Below are 21795 nucleotides of genomic sequence, written 5' to 3' on the forward strand. Positions count from 1 at the left end.
CACGGCACATACCTCGAAACTTTCTCAGGAGTCCATTGTGGCCTCAAATATAGCAAAATCCGTGTCTCCATCGTTTTGTTTTTTTCTGGCAGTGTGCTGCTAATTCTAACTGGGTATTAAAAGTCACAGCCTGGACATTCGATGAAAAATTGGTTTATTTCCGAGTTAGCTTCGCTAGCGTGGTGGTCCTGCTTTAAGTAAACACAATCAGGCGTTCGAATGTACGCATTGGGAATGTACGAGCTATATAACCTGCACTGTTATATGGCGAAAGATTCCCATACATTGCAAAGAGGTGCTGTCGTCCAGCACAGAGCAAAAGTCTATAGCCTAAAAGGTCAACTGCCTGAAGGGAGTATGGAATCTTTGGCAGCAACGATTCGTTTCGTCACGCTGAACTGCCGAACACTATCGAGCGAACTCCAACAAGCCGTCTATCCAGACTTCTGCGATATCTCTGTGTGTCTTTTGCTGCACTGCAGGAAACATGCATGAGAGATTGGCCTGTCATCAGCATCGAAAATTACACCATATACTGCGGCGATGCTGATGAGAACAAAATAGGTGACTGCGCGATAGCTGTGAGGAACGATTACAAAAACCTGGTTGAGGAATTTGGCTCAACGTCGTCTAGATGCGCCTTTTTACGACTGCGGAATCACATAGGACGTAAACTCTGGATCGTAACTCTGAATCGATAAAATCGTTTCCGTAGGATGCTCACGCACCTACGGAAACCGCTGAGGACAACAGTAAGTGCTTCTTCAGAGCATCTCGTTTTGTGTTTGCGTCTCCCGATACCCTACAAGAGCCTGTCCACGGACTTGTTCTAGGTCTCGTCCGCCGCAGGAATCGCCTGACCCACCTTCGGGCAGTATTCGAAGGCATGGCGGATGTAATTTCCCTCACGCCTACTATTTGTGATTTTCGTCTCGATGAAGCGTGCGAGGATCAGTTCCTCTCGGCGAGGACGCAATACAATTGTGTCATCTCGTCCGTCGGTTTCTTCCGATGCACCCAGAGGAGGCAATCGTACACCTGCGCGTGTCACGCCCGACCCAGGAAGACGAGCAGTGGCTGGCCGACAGAGCGGGGTCGTTTGAAAATTGTTGTCGTTTCCCGACTTAGCCAAGCGGCAAATGGCTCGAATCTTCAACGTAGTCTGTTCGGCTTTATCGGCAATAAGCACTATGCACGACGATCGGCAGACACACTTGGTGATCGCAACGACACCCAGTTTTCAGATCTTTCCATTGCGCGTCCATTTCGTCCTCGCGGACATGACAACCGAAGCTGAATGTGCTGGTAGCCGGCCAGTAGCCATGTGGATAGTCGGCGCTAATACTACCACGCGCGCCACAGTCAGACGAGCAGACCTGGACTCGCAGTCCAAGAATTTGAGGGTAGTAGTCGATATCAGCGGTTGGCACAGTCGGTCGGTAGAGCGTCTCGCCCACGAACACGGTTGCCCCATTGACGAGGGCATCCTCCTCGATATCGCGATCCGTCTGACGAAAGCATCAGCTGCTGCCAACCCCGTGGACGAGCATATTTCTAGGATGCACTGACAGATAACTTTGCGCGAGGATCGGTAGCCCTCGCCATCATGGATCGAGTATATGGCTCAAGACACGGTTGTCACGATACACGATACCCGACGTCACTCTCTTCACGGAGCAATGCGAAGCCATAGCATCGGGGGTCGGAGGCAGCCCAATTACTGCTATCCAGGCGGCTTTCGGTACGGGCAAGACAGTCGTTGGTGCAATTATTGCTGCTCGATGGGAAACAGGAGGCGCCCCCGTTTTGGCAACAGCAAGTACCAACGCGGCTGTGGCCCAGTTCGCTCAGACGATGTTATCGCTTTCGGCTTATAGGGACCTGAACGTGTTACGGTTTGTGGCGGACTCAGCAGCTCAGGAGAATCTTACACCTACACCAGTTGACCTGAATAAGATTCTCATGTCGCTAGGAGAGACCTACGCCGAGGTCCTTTCCGACGCAGAGAGGAGTGTGTGTGATCGTTTCCCAGCTGGGCGTAGGGTCTTAGAGGAATACATCAATGACCCCAAACTTGCTCTCCATATGACTGAGGAAGATAAAGAGGAATACACTGTGGCCGAGCGGCATTTTTCTCGGACGCTGGAGCAGATGATCCTGCTTGTGCTCAAGTTCCGTCCTTCCCACGTGCTATGTATAACAACTGCGTCTCTCCTGAACACCATGGGTACGGAACATGGTGCCTTCGCCGGATGTAGTAGTCGATTTAAGGTTCTCATAGGTGACAAAGCTTCCCAGATCCCAGAGCTAGTGCTGGCGGCGTTCGCGAGTCTTCTGCTTAGGGCACAGCAGGTCTATATCCGCGACACTCACCAGCTCGAGCCGCTCGCGAAGTGTCATCGTGAATCGAATCCAATCATCTACGGAGCTCGCAGCATCATGTCGGTATTGTGGTGAGCGCGCGCGGTTCCAGTAGCCCCTTTGCTTCGTACGTATAGGGCCCATCCTGCCCTTAACGAGCTTCCCAATAGGGTCGCTTACGAGTTTGCGCTTGTCAGCGGCGTAGGGCCGGAAACAGGACGCTACTTCTAGACGCTCTTACGTTTCCGACTCCCACTATTCCTTTTGTGTTCATCAACGTAGATGGCCAATCCGAACGTGCGGCCAATATGTCCTATTACAACAGTACGAAGGCGGAAGTATGCCTAGAGCTTTTGTGTCGATGTCTGACACCAGCCCAGCTTTGGATCATAACGTTTTATCGCGAACAGTATCGCCGGTTAGAGCGGGCGGCCGACGAACTGGGTGTGGAGCTCTCCACAGTCGACTCTGTCCAAGGAAGAGAAAAAGAGGTGGTCCTCCTTTTAACCACTCGAACACACATGTCGCGCCAGAGTCTGCCGATTTCCCCGACGAGTATAGGCGTACGAAAGCAGCCATATCCCGATATCGCCAAGGTCAGTTCATCTTTGGACACGTTCGTTCCCTTCGCCGCGTCCTTTTCTGGGGTCGCGTGGTCGGTAAGGCCAGCTCCCTTAATGCCATTGTGCCTGCAGCAGACCTCCCTCGCTATTTCGAAAACGAGTAGTTGTTGCCTCGGCCGGCCTGTTATTTATGTAATTATGTAAGTATGTAAATATATTATAGGCAAATATAGGTATATATTTCTATTTATCGGGTCACTATTTGTAATTTGTAGCGGGTTATTTGTGAATATATGGAAGTCCGAGACGGACTTAAAGTAAGGGGGGGGGGGGAGGTGTAAGTAATGTGGATAATGCGCTCTATCGTAAGTTGATCGATACTGTAATATTCCCTTTAGGGGCGGGACTATCTAGCACGAGAGGCGGAGCAGTCTCGCGGCTGGGCTCATAAGAGCCCACGCTTGGAGCACACGAGGAGCACCCTAGCCACTGGATACCTGCAGACCGAGGACCGATCAGGGACGCGTGGGACGACGACACCAAGGACCGCTTCGCTAGCCTGAGCCTCTCGAGGATGCTCCCGATGGGGGCGAAGCCCAGATCATCTGTTAGAGGTAAGGCTTTTCCTTGTATGGGTTGAGAGTTGCTTCCACTGCGCGACGCTTACTCAAAAAATAGTCTCATTATGCACAAGTGAGAAGAGTGGAAGCAAAAAATAAGATTTAAAACGAAGAGAATGCGAGAAAATCAATCATTGCGCAGATGTAGATGTAGCGAGTACAACTAGGAAGGGTATGAAAAGATTATGAAGAATAATTATTATATCTCTAGGTGGACAAAAAGCACTCTACTTATGTACGACTGAGATAACCTTCTAGAACATTCTACGAGATGCCCTCTGGGTGGAAGTCCATCATATATATTATAGATTATACATTATATATATATGTATATATATGTATCTATATGTATACATACACATATATACACATATATACATATATATATATATATATATATATATATATATATATATATATATGAGTAAGAGTATATCCAACTATTTATGTGGTAAGCATGTTGTATTCTTAACATACGTATGTTTCCATTCGTCACTTAAGTAGTCGAGGACGTTTCATTCACATTATGAGTAGGGTGGGGAAAGGAAGGTAAAGCCAAGGACGCGGACAATACCTTCTTTCGATTACATCAATCCTTGGATGTCTCTTCCTTGGACGTAAGATTTTCAAGTCCATGACGAGCAAATGGTGTTGGGCGGTGACATGGTCTGGAGGGATGATTTTTTAATCCTGCATAAGTAGAAGCAGCCCGTCGTTGTTAAGAGCTCCATAGCCGTACCCTCCATGACAACTCCCGAACCCGTCTTTCCGAGAACCGACACGTCCGTTGTAGTCTCCTCCGATTAGAAGTACATTTTCGCCTTCCAGAGATTATATGTACTGCTCCAGATCTTCCCAAAGTGTGGAGGAAATGTGGTCTTTTTTCAACGTCATACGCTTGACCGCGGAGAACACTCCGGGAAAACGACTCTAGGGAAGGGCAGTATGCAAAAGGCTACGTGATTTTGGAGAGCGTTCAGGCGGCAAATCGTAAAAAGAAATCCAAACATAACCACTGGTGGAGGACACGTCAGCCTGGAGATCGGGATGCTTACCTAGCGGCGAAAAGGGGGCTAAGAAGGCAGTCTCCAAGGCGAAGTCAGACCGCTACAAAGCTGTGTACGACATGCTCGATAACAGAAAAGGCGAGCGGGCAGTGTATCGTTTAGTCAGAGCGCGTCACCTCTCAATGTTGGATATGGAGCACACAAAGATCCTTGGGGGAGCTAGCTGGTGGCGCCGTTCCGCGTCGCTCTGATCAGATCCTGGAGAAGTGGCGGGAGTACTACAATCAGTTGTGTAACGAAGAGGTCTGTCATCCTCTCATCGCAGCTGCTCCCAGCGTCCAGGATCTTGGATCAGGTTTTACCAATTACTACAGTCGAAGGAGGCTATCGAGGGTCCGTGTGGCTCGCAACTCTATTTGACAAGATAGTTGCAGAAGGACGGACTCCACACGTTTGGCAAACTTCCGTGACCGTGCCTATCTTGAAAGAGAAAGGGGACATTGCTGACTGCATTTCACACAGGCCTATACGACTGCTGTGCCATACGATGGTTTTTGAGCGTGTCCTGGAAGTTCGTCTGAGTAAGATTGTTCTTTCACTTTTTTTCAAGATTTCACTCACCCAGTGCGGCTTTGTGAAGGACTGCAGTACTATAAATGCTGTCCATACTGTTGGCATCCTCCTGGAAAAACATCGAGAGAAGAACCGCGCGGTGTGCATCTTGCTCTTCTTGATCTGAATAAAGCTTCCGACCACGTCCCACATAAGCTGTGATGGATGTCCATGAGGTCCCATAGAGTACCAGAGGAATATGTGCGGTGGACGAAGCTGCTTTATGCGAAGCCTACCAGCGTTGTACGGTGTGCTGCTGGTACAAGCAGGTCATTCCGTGTAGAAGTAGGGGTTCATCAGGCTTTATCACTCACCCCCGCTGTTCATCCTCTGCATGGATACGATAACGAAGGGAATCCGGAAGCAGCATCCGTGTGCCCTACTCTTTGCCGACGATGTCATGCTCGTGTCGGAGTCTCGAGAAGATCGTCAAACAAGTACAGTCTTGGAAGAATTGGCTGCAGCAACATGGATTGCGCCTCAATGTATCCAAAACTGAGTACACGGAGTGCGGACCAAGGGTAGAACACTGTTCATTTTGTGTCGATGCCACCGAGTTAGAGAGAGATAGGAGGATAAAAGTGGATTTCTTGGATATTGCATAGCGCACTTGTTTAGATCACTATCATTTTAGATTGAACGTGGACTATAGACAGCGACTTCAAGAGCACCATCTCGCTCACTCTTTAGTGGTCAAAGTTTTCGGCGCCAACAAAAGTGATGTGCAGGTGGTGCATGAAGGTCGCTGGAAAGTGAGAGACAGCAATAGCGACTATTTCCTTGGGCAAGCGATTTGCATTTGCGACACGTAGGTAAGGAACGTAACGAATGTATTGGGAAAAATTCAAAGAGAGAAAAGTTACAGCTAAACAACCATTGTCAAAAACATGGTTGCAACGCATGTCCGTATGGATTCCGCTGGGAATGCACTCACGGCTCAAAGTTAGGGGTGTCGTGTACTCATGTTCATGCGGCTCTCTTGTACGCACCACAAGGTTGTTCTAACAAATACAGTATTTTTTAAATCCAGTGTCATTGTACTAGTTGGACAAGAGTACCTGATACGAGGGAGACCTCACTTCCCATAACGAATTTAATTTAAGCCAAGGGGTTGAATCAGTAAGTAAAAGAATCTACTTGGGCTCTATTGCGAGATTATAGAAATGTTGTGTCTCAGACTTATGAAGCACTGCATGAAAACCTGTTGTGCCCCACGAAAGAACGTAGAGGCAACATACAAGACCACTCGACAGAAACGGCAGCACACATGGAGGAAATGCTGAGGAAATCTACACTGGGAAAGTCGATCAAGTGTGGACCCGCCGTAAAAGGCATAACCCCACGAATCTGACATGGTATGGATTTCCGAGGGATAAAGAATTTACAGGAGCGTAGATTTGAAAAATGGGTGAGATCTCGCTCATCTCTTCCTGTATCACTGTAAACAGAGGGCTTCTGAATGCGGTTCCTTACGACGTCCTTTATTGCAATGCGCCACGCTTGACCCCCCGCCCGATGGACAATTCATTTCATTTTTCGCTGTTTTCTCTTGTTTTTTTTTTCTGTTATTTTTGTGTTTCTGTGCGTTTTTTTTCGTAGTTTTCCTGTTGTGTTTTCGTTTACGTTTTCGCTTCTTTGTCTTCTTCTTCATCATGTTATTGTTGTCACTCGGTGCTAACACTTTCTTTTTGCTTTTTTTCCTCCTTTCGTCTTTACACCTTCCTTTTTTTCGTTGTTTTCACCTTCTCTCTATAAATTCCTTTTCAGGTACGATCCTGTGCCTACCATTATTACTCTGTTATCTAGCCGTGAAAAAATAACGAAAAAAAAAACCAAGAAAAAGCAACGAAAAATGAAATGAATTGCCCAGCGGGCGTCCGAATGGATTTTCGTCGAATCGCAGGCGGGGCGTGTGCAAGCGTGGCACATTGCAGTAGACGACTTCGTAAGGAACCGCATTCAGAAACCCTCTGTTTACAGTGATGCAGGAAGAAAGGAGTGAGATCTCACCCATTTTTCCAACCTACGCCATCTATAGTCTTTGTCCCTCGGACCACATCAGATTCATGGGCTGATTCTTTTAAGAGACAGCGGCTTGCATATCGCTCTGATCTACCAGTGGTGGGTCGCATGCTGAATCCGTCACAAATGCGTCTAGCTAACTTAACTAGGTACACGTAATTTCAATGTTCTTATGTTACTTGAAATAAAGTTCCAGAAGACGGGAATTCAAGCGAAGAGGCAGAAGCAGCCTTTGCAGCCAGTAAGAACACTTCCTCAATACTTTGTAGACCAATTACAGTTCTGCGTGAAGTGATTTCGAAGAACACCAGCTAACGACTTATTGAAAGATAACTGGGTTAAGTGTAGAGTGTTTGTGGAATGTCGGCTCACGAAACCGAAGGACCGAAGAAGTGTCTTCCTGCCTTATGACGAAGGAGAATTGCAGTCCATTTTGATTTCATTATTTTACTGTTGCTGTTTTGTTGAGTGCTGTAATTTTTGCTCTAATTGTTATCAAGTTGTAGTTATCGGATTTTCATGTTGTTGTGTACTTTGTTCACTGTTGATTTTACTCTACGATAACAGAGTCCCAAAATCAACTGATATCTACTACTGTACGATGGTGTATGACTTACTAAAGGTACATAGAAACGTGACAAATACATATTTCTGACAGGAAGCAAAAACAAACAAGCAAAGCTAGTTTAAAGTGTCATTATTATACAAGCGTAAGTAGTTTTATTCGCTCACAAAAGGTATATTAGTTAATGATATCATAAAAGCGTAATGTTTTATCGCTTTTTTTTATAAGCGTGAGTAGTTCTCAGCTTTGCCGTGAAATTTCATTTGTGAGCAGTGCACACATAGGACATTTTACTTGTGCCTACTGGTGTTGAATGAAGGCCTCTCTATAGCCCGTCATCTGCAAGAAGAACACGGGGTCATGTAAGCCTACAAGAAAGTCATTATCTGAGGTTGTGCTCATCCGAGTTAGTCGAGCTCTAGCAATTACTTATTATCTCAGTTCTTTACAAGTTATCTTCAATCTACATTACGAAATAAAGTCAATTTTTCTTCAACATTAATTTATTTTCCCTTCATATACAAATTACATTAGCTATCATGTGTCCTATCTGCAGAGAAAACATTAGTGCGAGTCAAATTGATAGTCCACATCTTTATGATGGTCCTGTCCGTTTAATAAAACATGGATAAAGGATAAAGTTTCTGGCGTTAATCAATCCACTTGGGATGCGCCCCCACGTTCACTTCAATTCAGAATCGTTTGAGGTTTACGAACGTATAACTGGCCTACAATGACTTGCGGCTGCTAGCCGATGTGTCAAGTCAGTGTTTTTTTTTTGTCCTCCCAGAGATGTCTGGTACCAATTTATCGACCCCGGAGGGATGAAAGGCTTGGTGAGCACTAGGGCGGATTCGAAACTCCGATCGATCGTGCAGGAAGCGGAACCCCTAACCGCTACACCACACCCGCCTCAATAAAACATGGATACGTAGAGTTAGTCTGAGGCTCCCTGAGCAGGCTCTACAACAGCATACCGAGAACGCACACGAGCTCGTGATAGAGACAATCAGTTTCCAAAATCGGAATATGACAATTGGTATGTAGATTTGACTTTTCACAGGTGGCTACAAAATTGTGTGTTACTAATTTATATGAAAGAAATGAAACTAACCAGAGGTGACTTCGTATTGAGCACCATAAAAGGCAATCTTTATAGCTTGCACAGTGCTTCGCAGCGTCGAAAATTCGCTTAGGAACGGATGACAAACGAGATCTTCAGAAGCTAACAGAAGTGTAAGAGCACTAACTAAAAGTAGAAGCATAGCTGCAATGAAAAGCAAGTACGCTGGCTCAAGTTGGTAAGTGTAGTGCAGACTTATGCGCGATTACAAAGACTTCGATAGGGATATCTGTTAATTGGCTCTGTTGAAATAGGGCTGATGCTGGTGATTCACCAATACTGGATGGCCCAACGAGGTGCCACGCTGTCTTTATTGCGACGGTCAGGGATCAATCCCTGAAAAGGTGCTATTTTTGCATTTAGCGTAAAAGAATTTAAAGAGCACACTTTTCATCCTACAGTGACGTGCTTCTTACTTTCAGTCGAAAAAGCAATTCTGATGCTGCTAGTGAGCGAAAAAAAGACATCTACAGGCGTAATTAGGGTTAAAATTAGTACAAAGTAGGCTCCACGAGTTTCTGAATATCTACGCTCAAAGTGAATTTTATGCAATAAAGCTGGCTGCGATCTGTAGAGAGAGATTTCTTCTATATTTCTACAAAGTGTGGTGCTTCTAGCTTTCCTAGTCTTTTTGAAACCTAGCTGAGAAAATTCCCAATTTTTGCCTCAAATTTTCGAGTTTTTCTCAACTAGCTTTTGAGAGAACCAGAACACTTAGAGACGCCAAAATTTGCAGTCAAAGGTTTTCCTTGATGCTCTATCCAAATATGGAGCCGAATTTTTCAACGGCGCCACCGTATCCTCGCAACTGGAAAAAGAGCGAAATCTCGGATTTTCGGCAACGCGTCAAAATCTGTGTGACTTCAAGCAAATTTCCATAACTCTGCTCATAGTTTATAAAAACGAATTCGGTTTGAAGCATGTTGTGGAGGAAGGTTTTCTCCATCACAATTTGTTTTTACTTTTTACAGGTAGTTTTCTAAAAAAAAAAAGCTAGTTGAGAAAAAGTTGAGAAAAATGCCAAATTTCTCAACTTTTTCTCAACCAGGTTTCAAAAAAACCAGAGGGTCCCTGCAAAAGAATTTTTAACCATTTAATTTTTTGTAGCGCAGATCTTCCCCTACACAATGCAGCCAGCTTTATCTTCTTACGTCTCTTCATTAGTGAGTTATTCATGTTTATTTCAAGGTAACAAAATCCGACCTGTCCAGCAGTAATTTCCAAAAAGACCTGGTTTTAATCACTAAAATAACCTCTATATAACACTTGTATGTGACAAACAGTGCTTTAAATACAATTTCAAAAAATTGCCGGTGAAATGTTCTCCTTAGTGATTTTTTTTTTCGGTTTTGCAAAAATCTAGATTCCGGCGGGGATCGAACTCTCATCCCCATTGTCGATGAGTAAAATTGTTTGTTAATAGTTGGAAATAGTGTGAAAGTTGTTTTAAAAAGGTGTTCTCCTTCTTTTCCAGCTGTTTTTTCGTTTTGCAAAAACAATGGTTCCGGCGGGGATCGAACTTTTGTTTATTGTTTAAAACTTTTATTTTTCTTGATCTTCTTCCACCTGGCACACGTCACGCGGCATCTTGAACATATAACTAACATGAACATATAATTTCTAGTTATTATTTATTCCATTATACAATATGTATTTTGTTTTACTTGTAGTATTACTATTTTTTAAAATAATTTATTATTTTTTTATTATACCCAAATTTTGATTGCTGTGTGGGCAGCTATATTGGTAGGAACGAGATGAGGGGTCGTTTTTGGTAGGATCTGCGAGGGGGGGAGGGGTCGTTTTTGGTAAGATCTGCGAGGGGGGGGTCGTTTTTAGGAGGAATTTTTCCCAACTATACGCTTGACCCTGGTCAAGAGTGTTCTGATGGTGCTAGGATGATATCGGCAAGACCTGATTGACTGCTCTTCGCATGATGTCGTCGACAGCGAAGTTGAACAGAAAAGGTCCTGCCATTGCCCCTTGTCTTACCCCAGTTACTATCTCAAACGGTGCTGTACATCCGACTGTTCTTCAAACTGCAGCAGTTCTTTGTTGATTCATATCATAGAGCAGGCGAACGAACTTTCCTTGTACTCCATCAGGGCGAGCTCGTTAAAAAGACGTCCTCGATGTGAAGAGTTGAAAGCGGCTTCAAAGTTGCAAATTGCTAATTGCAATGTCTTCGAATAGCGCTGCTGAATTTCGGTCAATCTCCTGACGATGAACATCTGGTCAAGGTCGGCCAGGACAAAAGTCAGCCTGCTCGTCGCCCTTTTTTCTTCGCGATGTTTAAAGGCATCACCCCACGAATCTGAGGTGGTGCAGATTTCAAGTGGAGTATTCGTGTAAAGGATGGGAGACTACGGAGAGGAGGGTGATTCCGTCCATTTCTTCCTAATTGCCGTAAAAAACGGCCAGGAAGACACGGCTTCATTCTTTTTGGCGTAGCATTTTGTACAAGAGGTTCGATCGGAGCGCGCCAGTCTTGTGCGGCGCCGCATCTTCCGGGCCGTTTTTTACGGCAATTAGCAAGAAATGGACGAATTCACCTCCCTCTCTGTAGTCTCCCATCCCGTATACGAATACTCCACCTGAAATCTGCACCACCTCAGATTCGTGGGGTGATGCCTTTAGTGAGTCGGTCCAAGATAATCCGCTCCAAAACCTTGTACATGACAAGCAGCAAAAAGATTCCTCGATAATTCCTAGGGTCCGTGATCAGAAATGAACAGCGGACACGAAAAACGAAAAAAGGAATCAACATTTTCTCTTGACAATGTACAATGTGTTGACAATGTGACAAATGCACAATGTGTGACAATTGACCTCGCAGAAGAGCGGTTAGAGAGACTTAAGCGGCCACGCCCATATTTGTAATCTATCGATCTCGATCTCTATGCTTTCATCAGGTTTCCACACTATACCAGTTTCGTGATATGCTGCCTTCGAGTGAGGGAGAGTGAGGAATAATAGTTTGTAGAATAATAGTAAACTTATTTTAAAATGTTAAAGGCATCACCGCACGAATCTGAGGTGGTGCAGGTATTCTTAGGTGGAGTATTCTTATAAGGTGGAGTATTTTTATAAGGTATAGTAGATTATGGAGAGGAGGGTGATTCCGTCCATTTCTTCCTAATCGCCGTAAAAAACGGCCCCGAAGATGCGGCGCCGCACAAGGCTGGCGCACTCCAGTCGCTCCAGTCCCTGTAGAAAATAGTGCGCCAGAACGCCTGAAGCCGGATTAGGGAAAAACGGACGAATTACCCTCTTCTCCATTATCTGCTATCCCTTATAACAATACTTCACCTGAAATCCGTACCACCTCAGATTCGTTGAGTGATGCCTTTAACAGTTCCACAGACCAGCACGAAACGCCAGCGGAGATGGGCAGATAAAATGTAGAAATAAATGCGTCCACTTAGAACTTATAAGATACCAGCCCGAACGTCCGGCTAAAGCCTGACTTCAGGCTTTTTGTTTTTGGTGTTCGCTTCGCTCGCCTTCACGATCAATAAGAAATAACAGTAGCGACATTTTTTGTAGAATTAGAATTGTTTCTTTTCTATCAGCTCTTCCTTCAATTATTTACTCAGAAATTTAAGCAAAGATGAAAAATTTTAAGGTTTTTCCCTAAACGCGTCAGTTCTATATTTGGAGACCAATCAAACTTGATTTTACATCCAAGTTTCTCTCAAATCTCCACAATTTGGAAACATTATTCAAAGTATGAGTTTCCTCCGTCTTCATCTATTAGCAAAGAATGATGTGCTAACATGAAATGACGTGAATATCACTATCGTAGTGATAAAAATAACACTCCACGTTAGACCACTGAACGTGTATTTGCTGGTATTGTATTTAAGCAGCCGTTCGGAAGTGTGTTTCCTCTTTATGAAGAATGATGTTAGCAGCATCAGGGAGACATGCTGGGGAATAGATATGCGAAGGAACCATAGAAACTCATTTTAACGCGTTGGGGCTCCCGTGCATCAATCCGACGCAGTGGAACCCGTCTCTCCCCACTCTATGGTTTCCGGCACAGGCGCACTGTTCCCACCACACTTTACAGCCATCTGGCGTCGGGCCACGAATTCGACGCCGCAGGAACCGTCTCATCCAATTTTACCGCGTTGGGGCTCCAGCGCACCAAAGCGACGCCATGGTATCCACCTCCCTCTCTTTTTGGAATTTCTTGACTGAGACACACACATACACAGACGCACGCATGTGACAGAATAAGCCGTTATTATATAGCATGATAGTTTGCAAATTTGGAAGTATACATTCATATAAAAGTTTATTTACCCTCACCAACATATGACAGAACTTGCCTTATCAAGGCCAACATACTCAAATAATTTTGGGCAGTGATCCAGTGGTAAAGTGCTCGCCTATACGTTGCATGGCTATGGTTCGGCACATCACCGGTGCAAAATTTTGCATCATTATGGGTGTTTTCGTGACACACAGAAACACTGACACATACACACATGCACACCACAGACTAAGCGCGTTATTATATAGCATGGTGATTACATTATTATGTGATAATGTCCAGAAACTCAATTTAACAGACTCAAAGAAAAATGTGAAGGTTTCAAACACATTCAATAATCTGGGCAATTTTAAAATGGCAAAAAAGTAATGGTAATAAATGAAGCGGTAGCTTTGTGATATTGAACAGAAAGAAAGCACATAGAACGGAGTAGTATATATGAATGATAGGAGAAATTAGCAAACGAGCAAACGAACTCTTTGCAGAGCGTAAAAAAGATAAAAACGCTCTGATGGAAGAATGGTGAGCGTTGTCCACTACTAAGCATGTCGTTCGCTTCCTCATTTATCCATAGTTGACCTTATGGATGCGATCAGTTCTAGACCTTTCTGTCCAAGTAATGCTAAGATCAAACGCCTAAAAAACTTTCGCATTCAATTCTTTTCTTCTTGCCACGTTTAAATTGAGTTCTCTAACAATGTCATATTTCTTTGGAACCAAATCCAAAATTAATACTTTTAAATAGGTAATGTCAGTAAAACCTGGAATTAAATCGTCAGAAAAAGTAATGTCTAGGAAATATATAATGGTTATATGGAAATGCAGGAATAAATATTTCACTCTATTGCACTTTTTCCACATTTTCCAGTTTCTCTTGTGTTTTCACAGTAGAGCTTATTGATTAGTCGAACATTCATGTACACTCGTTCACTTTTTCTTTAAAAAAAAAAAACTGCGGTTGTGCGTACTTACTCAATAACTTAAAAAGTGTTTAGTTAACGATAGTTTATTTGATAAAATTTAAAAGAAAACTTTCAACCTGTTTCTGTCAAGAATCAAAGAGCTAAATATTTACACTGTTTTGCAAATTTCGAAGTAAACATTCATGTACAGTACTCATAAAAGTTTATTTACCCTCACTAACATATAAGAGAAACTAACTTGCCTTATCAAAGCCAACACACATCGGTGTATAGCTTTGGACAATGGCGAAAAGGTAAAGCACTTGCCTATCACCTGCATGGCGGTGTTTCGGCACCACACACACACACACACACACACACACACACACACACACACACACACACACACACACACACACACACACACACACACACACACACACACACACACACACACACACACACACACACACACACACACACACACACACACACACACACACACACACACACACACACACACACACACACACACACACACACACACACACACACACACACACACACACACACACACACACACACACACACACACACACACACACACACACACACACACACACACACACACACACACACACACACACACACACACACACACACACACACACACACACACACACACACACACACACACACACACACACACACACACACACACACACACACACACACACACACACACACACACACACACACACACACACACACACACACACACACACACACACACACACACACACACACACACACACACACACACACACACACACACACACACACACACACACACACACACACACACACACACACACACACACACACACACACACACACACACACACACACACACACACACACACACACACACACACACACACACACACACACACACACACACACACACACACACACACACACACACACACACACACACACACACACACACACACACACACACACACACACACACACACACACACACACACACACACACACACACACACACACACACACACACACACACACACACACACACACACACACACACACACACACACACACACACACACACACACACACACACACACACACACACACACACACACACACACACACACACACACACACACACACACACACACACACACACACACACACACACACACACACACACACACACACACACACACACACACACACACACACACACACACACACACACACACACACACACACACACACACACACACACACACACACACACACACACACACACACACACACACACACACACACACACACACACACACACACACACACACACACACACACACACACACACACACGCGCGCGCGCGCATACTCTCTCTCCACTAGCTACCGAGGAGAGGGCATCTTGTTGCGGGTGGCGTATTCATTTTTTTTATTATTATTTCCTTCGTATTCGTATATATTTTAACTGTTAAATGTTAATTATTATTTACACTTTAACAATCATTGCCGCAGAGAGGGGTGTGGTGCATGCGTCTAGGCGTTTACAATGAGTGCAATAAGCTCTGTGTGCGTATGTGCATGTGTGTGTGTTCATGTGTATATGTGCGTGGGTGTATATGTATATGTATATATACACATATGCACATATATACACATACATATATATATACATATATATATATACATATATACATACATATATATATATATATATATATATATATATATATATATATATATATATATATATATATAGAGAGAGAGAGAGAGAGAGAGAGAGTTCGACGACGACAGAGTCCGACATCACAAAAGTGGTTGCAAGTGGCGATCTATCTTGTGATGGTTTTTGCGCAAAATTAAAAAAGAAATGCTCCTGCTTCACCTGCTACCATTTGGACAGTTCTGTACCTCGTCAATTCTTCCTCGAATGGGCTTCTACATCTCTATCTCCTCAGTTGAGCGTCTGAAAATTGTTCGCTTAAACCACTTGAAGGCTAACTAGTTCAAGGCATTAGTAGTAACATGTTCATTTCCTTTTCAATTTGAAGTACAGTCCTTGCACAGGGAGCTAACCTTTTCCCAACGGAATCGCTGTTTTTGAGTGAGAATTTCCTATAAATGAAAACCGCCCTCCCATTTTTCTCCAAAGTACTCCTCAACGAAACTGCCTTTTTAAAATGCTGAATTTTCTAGACCATACGTAACGTGCTACAAATGAGTACGCCCATGCAGCAGCAACGCAGGCAAAGCGACATATATTTGTGACGCCAGTTCCCTAATCATAGTAATGGTTATTAATGCCGTACACTTTGTAAATACGAGTAGATTTGTCCGATCTAATTTGAACGTACTGTATGTTGCAAAGAGATATTCTGCCACATAGCGTAGGATTATTCCCGTTGTGTCTCGCACGTCCAAGTGAAGTGTTCTGAATGTTCTACTTCTATTTCATGAGATTCATTGGAAATATCGTCCAAGATTTTCCGAACAAGTCTTGGAGCTCGGTCGATATGGTTTATTTTTCTTCTAGTTCTTACTGAATTTTAAGTCGAAATTGGATTCCAAAACAGTCATATTGCACTTGCGATCACACTCTTCTAGCCGTCATCCGTCGAATTCCCAGTCATTTTACGTTACTTGCTCATTACGTATGTGTGTACTTTAGGTTTTTGTTTTTTTGGCTGCTTTTTGGGCATTGAAGCTGAATACTAGAAGAAGGGGAATAGTTGAGAGGAAAACTCCATCGTTTTCATAGGAATGTGAGGTTTTTTTCTTCTCAAGCAACCGCGCGTAGTTGAGTGAAATGGAGGTGGGTTTCTTACAAATAGATGAACTTTTGTATGATATGCCAAATCCTCGCGAAGAAAATAATTGCTGATTTGTGCTCGAACATACGATGGGGCAATTTTTAGGTAAAGAGGAGTAGACTGCAAAAGACCAAATGTTATCCCTATTCTCACTTTCCGTTCCGACATTTTCATTTGTGAATGTTGTCCCGTGACCATCAGCGTGTGTTCTTATTTATACTACTATGATTCCATTTTAGGTCCAAATCCTTATTCTTACAGGATTTCAAATTCGTGAGTGCACGAGAAAATATAATGTCGGCGAAGACATCGAAGGTGTTGTCATGGTACCAGTCGACAGCTGATAAGAGGATACTTCGCAGACACAAAATTGGACCTCCTGATGTTCATCCGCAGGAACCTCGCCAAGAAGAGGACAATCTCAGTAATGAACGTCTTCGCAAAGGATATCAGGTAAAACGCATCTGAAACTGGATGTTTCCAAGTGGTCGGAGTGAATTGGTGGTGCGAACGTCTTTAACACGCTCAACTGACGACGGGTCTCAGACTGGTGCTAGAGAAGCTGCGAAAGTCCATTCAGTGAGCAATGGAGGGGGTTCAGAATTGTCCAAATACTCGCAGCCTAAAAAGAAAGATTTAAAAAGCGCAATAAACTACCACAACACAGAGACTCGTGCCATGATCTTTCTTGTGACGCCTCTCATTCTTTCTGCATAACATTAGCGTCTTGTATAGGAACGGTGTGGATCTCTCCTCTACGATCTAGTACGGTTTGCCGGTTAATAGGCTCAGTTCATTGTTCTTTTTAGGACCTCTTACCTGTTTATGTAGCACAGTTATTTGTATGGTGTGTAGTACCTTATGTTTGTACAAATTCATTTTGTTCTGTGCTACAACAAGGGTAAAGTGTAGTTAGGGGACACTCAACGCTGCTCTAATCGAGTCGTACCGCGACGGCGCGCAAAAAACGGTTCCTAGGGCCCAAACACAGTTCTTAACTGTCAAATGTTATTCTCAATTGAAAAAAAAACATTTGGGAAGGCGACAGTTTATCAATCGACTGGAAGTAAATAACTAAATCAGTCTGGGCCCTTAGACCTAAGCATTTGTAAACATTTGGGAAGGCGACAGTTTATCAATCGACTGGAAGTAAATAACTAAATCAGTCGGGGCCCTTAGACCTAAGCATTTGTCTTCGAGGATCTATGGCAGGTAGGCTAAAGCTACCAAGAGAAAAAAAAGTAGAGAGCGAACTGCTAATGCTTGAACTTTCCCAAGTCTCCAAACAGGCCTATCGGAGGTGGATAGCTAAGCCATGTCATGTAGTTTCCGATTAAACGGCGGGCGGATGTTGTGGCCTAACGCAGCTCATCCGCATTTTCGCCGTGGTTAGGGAGTCTGATTATTACCTGCACGCGTGCTTGCTGTGACCCTGCTTTCAGTAAACGCAATCAGCCATCTGATTATTCACTTTGGGAGTGTACGAACTATGTAACTTGTGCTGTTATATTATGCAAGTTTTCCAAAGACTGCATAAAGGTGCTGCAGCGCACGCAGGAAATACATAACTTGCACAGTTATATGGGGGAATTTACCCAGATATTGACATGAACAGAAGAACAACCAGAAGAATGAATAGAAACTGCTTGAAATTCCTGTTTCTCATCAAGCTTAGCCTAACATAGGTATGGTGGTGCATACAGAAAGGACAATGGATGGAGTTCTTGGCATTGGTCAATCCTTTTGGGATGCGCCAACGCATTTGACTTTAGTTCAGAATAGTAGAGATTTATGAACGAGTATGTTCCATACACAATAAGCCCTGGTTCAGCCGATGTGTCAAGTTTTTATCTCTATTCTGCATAGTTATTTGTTTGTTTGAATCTCTTAGTACTGCGCCTACATCCAGGAATTACTGTGGGAGATTAACCCTCTTGAGGCATACTTCTTATCGCTTTCTCATCAATTATAAACCGAAAAGTAAGTCTCTATTTCCGGATAGGTCTTAAGCACAATCGGAGCAACATTGTGAGTTACCTGAGGGTCTTAGAACAGAAGTGAAGAGCATATGTCTATAGCGTAGTTCACCAGAAGTTGTATAGCATACACTATATGTGGAGGAATCTCTGCAATGTCTTCTTATCAGTAAATGGTTTAATTAACCAAGTTTGGGGGCCGCGTATACAAGTCTTATTGCTACCTGCTCGTGGTGGCCCTGCTTTAACTAAACGCAATCAGGCGTTCGAGTGTACGCATTAGGAACGTAAGAACTATATAACCTGCACTGTTATATGGCGAAAGATTCCCATACTTTGCAAAAAGGTGTTGTCGTCCAGCACATCGCCAAAACCCATAACCTGAAGTTCAACTGCCTGAAGGGAGCATGGAATCTTTGGCAACAACCATTTGTTTCGTCACGCTGAACTGCCAACAAGCCGCTCTATCCAGACTTTTGCGATATCTCTGTGTGTCTTTTGCTGCACCGCAGGAAACACGCATGAGAGATCAGCATCGAAAATTATACCATACTGCGGCGATGCTGATGAGAATAAAGTAGGTGGCTGCCCGACAGCTATGAGGAACGATTACAACAACCTGGTGGAGGAATTTGGCTCAACGTCGTCTAGATGCGCCTTTGTACCACTGCGGGATCGCAGAGGACGAAAACTCTGGATCTTAAGTGCCCAAGCACCTACGGAAATCGCTGCACTAAGGACACCTTCTACGATGAAATCAATGCGTTGATGTCTAGAATACCCAGCCAGCAGGTGGTCACTGTCGGAATCGACGCAAATGTGAAGATTGGACTCGAACAACAATCCGATGTGCTAGGAAAATGGTATTATCCAGCGAAGCGCACGTCGGAGAACGGTGACCGTCTGGTCGACTTGTGCGAATAGACGAGCCTCATCATCGCTTCCACGTTTAAGAGGAATCATCGACGCCATCAGTTCACGTAGCAGGGGTCAACCTTTTTAATGCCTGAAGAACAGTGCAAGCGGAAGATGAGGACTCTTGAGCTTCAACTCGACTAGGTTCTAGCGAGGTGCATTCCTCAGTCATATATCCGAAAATCTAGAGCTGTTTGGGACGTCGCGTTCGACTCTGATCACCGTCGCGTTCTCCTCAGCTTCAAGATACGGTTCCACAAGAGAAACCGAGGAGTTCCTCTTCAACCGAAAATCGACATGGCAGGTCTGAAAGACGATGAATGCAGAAGAAAACTCCGCCAACGTGTGTCTATTTATGTTGGAGTACGGACCAAGAAGAAAAAATAAAATCAAAGTACAGCTCTGTACGAGCCGCTCGCAGTACTGGCGATTTCAGCGAAAGCGTCTGAGAAAATCTTCGTAAAGTCTATGCTTTATTAAAGCAGTATAGTGGCAAAATGAAAAGAAGTTCTCCAGTCCTCAATACTGCCAGTGGAAAGGCTGTCGCTGAAGCAACCCTTCCAATTTGGAGGGATCACGTCAAGACTTTGCTGAACCGGCAAGCACCGTCAGCTCCTGAACGCGAGCACGTTCCTAGGCCGACATATGCGGTTAACGAGGAACCACCAACCATGTCGGTAGTCTGTATCTAAAAGACGAAAAATAGAAAGTCTAGTGGAGACGACAGTATTAGCGCAGAACTGCTGAAACATCTTCCTGCGTCTGGAATTCGTGAAATAACAAATATCATCCGTTCAGTATAGATATTACTTATCACTTATATCTTAGCACGCGAAGAAACGAGCAAGCTGATTTTCGTACTGGGTGATCTATGATTGATCATGTGTTCATCGTTAGGAGAGTGATCGAAATCTGGTAGCGGTACTTGAAGCCAGTTAGCCTTTTTATACTTTGAAGCCACTTTCGACTACCCTCGTCGAGGCAGTCCTCTCAACGCGGTCTGCGCCGGTGGAGTCCCAGGGAAGCTCGTTCTCTTGGTTGGTAATATGAATCAGCGAAAAACTGCTGCAGTTCGAACACCTGCCGGATATAAGATACTGTTCGGGTGCGTGTAAAGAGGGTCCCGGCGGAATTTCGAGCATGCCCCGATGCCTCGTCAGAGCAATTAGCGAAGGTGCGTGTCCTAAAGAGATTCACTTTCGTTAGCACCTAAATAGCTGACTCTGCTTACCTACCGCTAATCATACGCTGCATCACCGGCTAGGATATAATTCACCCAATTTAGTAATCGCACCAGAAGCAAGAGAAATCCTCACGTGAAATATGAGAGGATGTATCTAATAGCTTCAATTTACGTGCATAAATATTTTCGTTAGAACGGAACATTCCAGGTTTCAAAAGTAGCGGTAATGAGAATTATCGTTATCCTGTAACTCTCAAGCTTTTTTGTAGCCTAATTTATTTCTGGACAGAGGGACCTTCTGTATCTCTGACTTCTTGGAACTTACAGGAAGAAAAAGAGTTCAAATTTCGTAAGATTTCTAGCCTTTCATACCACTCTTCTTTGCATATTTTCTTGTAACTCCGCAGTTTTCTGCGTCTCTGTGACTAGAAGAACATCTAAGACGGTTGTCCGCGTCTTCATGAACGACTGGAGCGTGACCTCTTCGAGGTATGCTCGCGTATCCGCCGGCATATCCACGGGGTACGTTATATCTCGGAGGCATTCGCGAAGAATCCACGGGGACCCTCTTTACCGTTCGCCATATCGTTCGAGGTGGTAACTGGAGTAAGACATGGGTGGATGGCAAGACCCTGTTCAACTTCGCTATCGACGACATCACGCGAAGAACAGTCAATCAGTGCACTGCCGATATCATCCTATCACCATCAGAACGTCCTTGACTGAACTGGAGTACGTCGACGATGTTATTATATTCGCGAAAAGCACTAAGAAACTTCAACATTTCAACCTTGTATCGAAGTT

General features: G+C 44.1%; 4 protein-coding genes across 8 annotated transcripts in view; 3 read left to right on the top strand and 1 right to left on the bottom strand.

Annotated features, from left to right (window-relative positions):
• Positions 1–1139: 1139 nt before the first annotated feature.
• RB195_024997 (uncharacterized protein) lies at positions 1140–7500 on the top strand (the record flags this gene model as incomplete). Of its 4 annotated transcripts, XM_064212971.1 has the most annotated exons (6): positions 1281–1538; positions 1630–2445; positions 2532–2779; positions 2839–2957; positions 3428–3538; positions 7466–7500. In XM_064212971.1, the coding sequence occupies 6 exons, from the start codon at positions 1281–1283 to the stop codon at positions 7498–7500; spliced, it is 1587 nt and encodes a 528-aa protein (XP_064068850.1). The 4 variants fall into 4 exon arrangements, with proteins under 4 accessions (XP_064068849.1, XP_064068850.1, XP_064068851.1 ...); XM_064212968.1 differs by lacking the exons at positions 1630–2445; positions 2532–2779; positions 2839–2957; positions 3428–3538; positions 7466–7500 and having other exon boundaries at positions 1140–1568; XM_064212969.1 differs by lacking the exons at positions 1281–1538; positions 2532–2779; positions 2839–2957; positions 3428–3538; positions 7466–7500 and having other exon boundaries at positions 1855–2457.
• RB195_024998 (uncharacterized protein) lies at positions 5329–5688 on the top strand (the record flags this gene model as incomplete). The annotated part of the gene is made up of 1 exon (XM_064212972.1): positions 5329–5688. The coding sequence occupies one exon, from the start codon at positions 5329–5331 to the stop codon at positions 5686–5688; it is 360 nt and encodes a 119-aa protein (XP_064068853.1).
• A 1359-nt stretch (positions 7501–8859) lies between the features above and the next one.
• Positions 8860–11104, bottom strand: RB195_024999 (uncharacterized protein; the record flags this gene model as incomplete). Its single annotated transcript, XM_064212973.1, has 2 exons — positions 8860–8999; positions 10960–11104. 2 exons carry the CDS (start codon positions 11102–11104, stop codon positions 8860–8862), a joined length of 285 nt encoding a protein of 94 aa, XP_064068854.1.
• Positions 11105–11600: 496 nt separating this feature from the next.
• Positions 11601–21795, top strand: part of RB195_025000 (uncharacterized protein) — a gene marked incomplete at both ends in the record, with an annotated part of 62557 nt that continues 52362 nt past the window's right edge. The window contains 3 exons of one of the 2 annotated variants that reach the window (XM_064212976.1): positions 16914–16919; positions 17023–17093; positions 17157–17370. In XM_064212976.1, coding sequence (XP_064068856.1) covers positions 16914–16919; positions 17023–17093; positions 17157–17370 — 291 coding nt within the window. Of the gene's footprint in view, positions 11717–16913; positions 16920–17022; positions 17094–17156; positions 17371–21795 lie in introns of those variants that run through there. The other variant, XM_064212974.1, reaches the window with a different exon arrangement.

Source organism: Necator americanus, chromosome X (assembly GCF_031761385.1).
Source record: "Necator americanus strain Aroian chromosome X, whole genome shotgun sequence".
Lineage (NCBI taxonomy): Eukaryota > Metazoa > Nematoda > Chromadorea > Rhabditida > Ancylostomatidae > Necator > Necator americanus.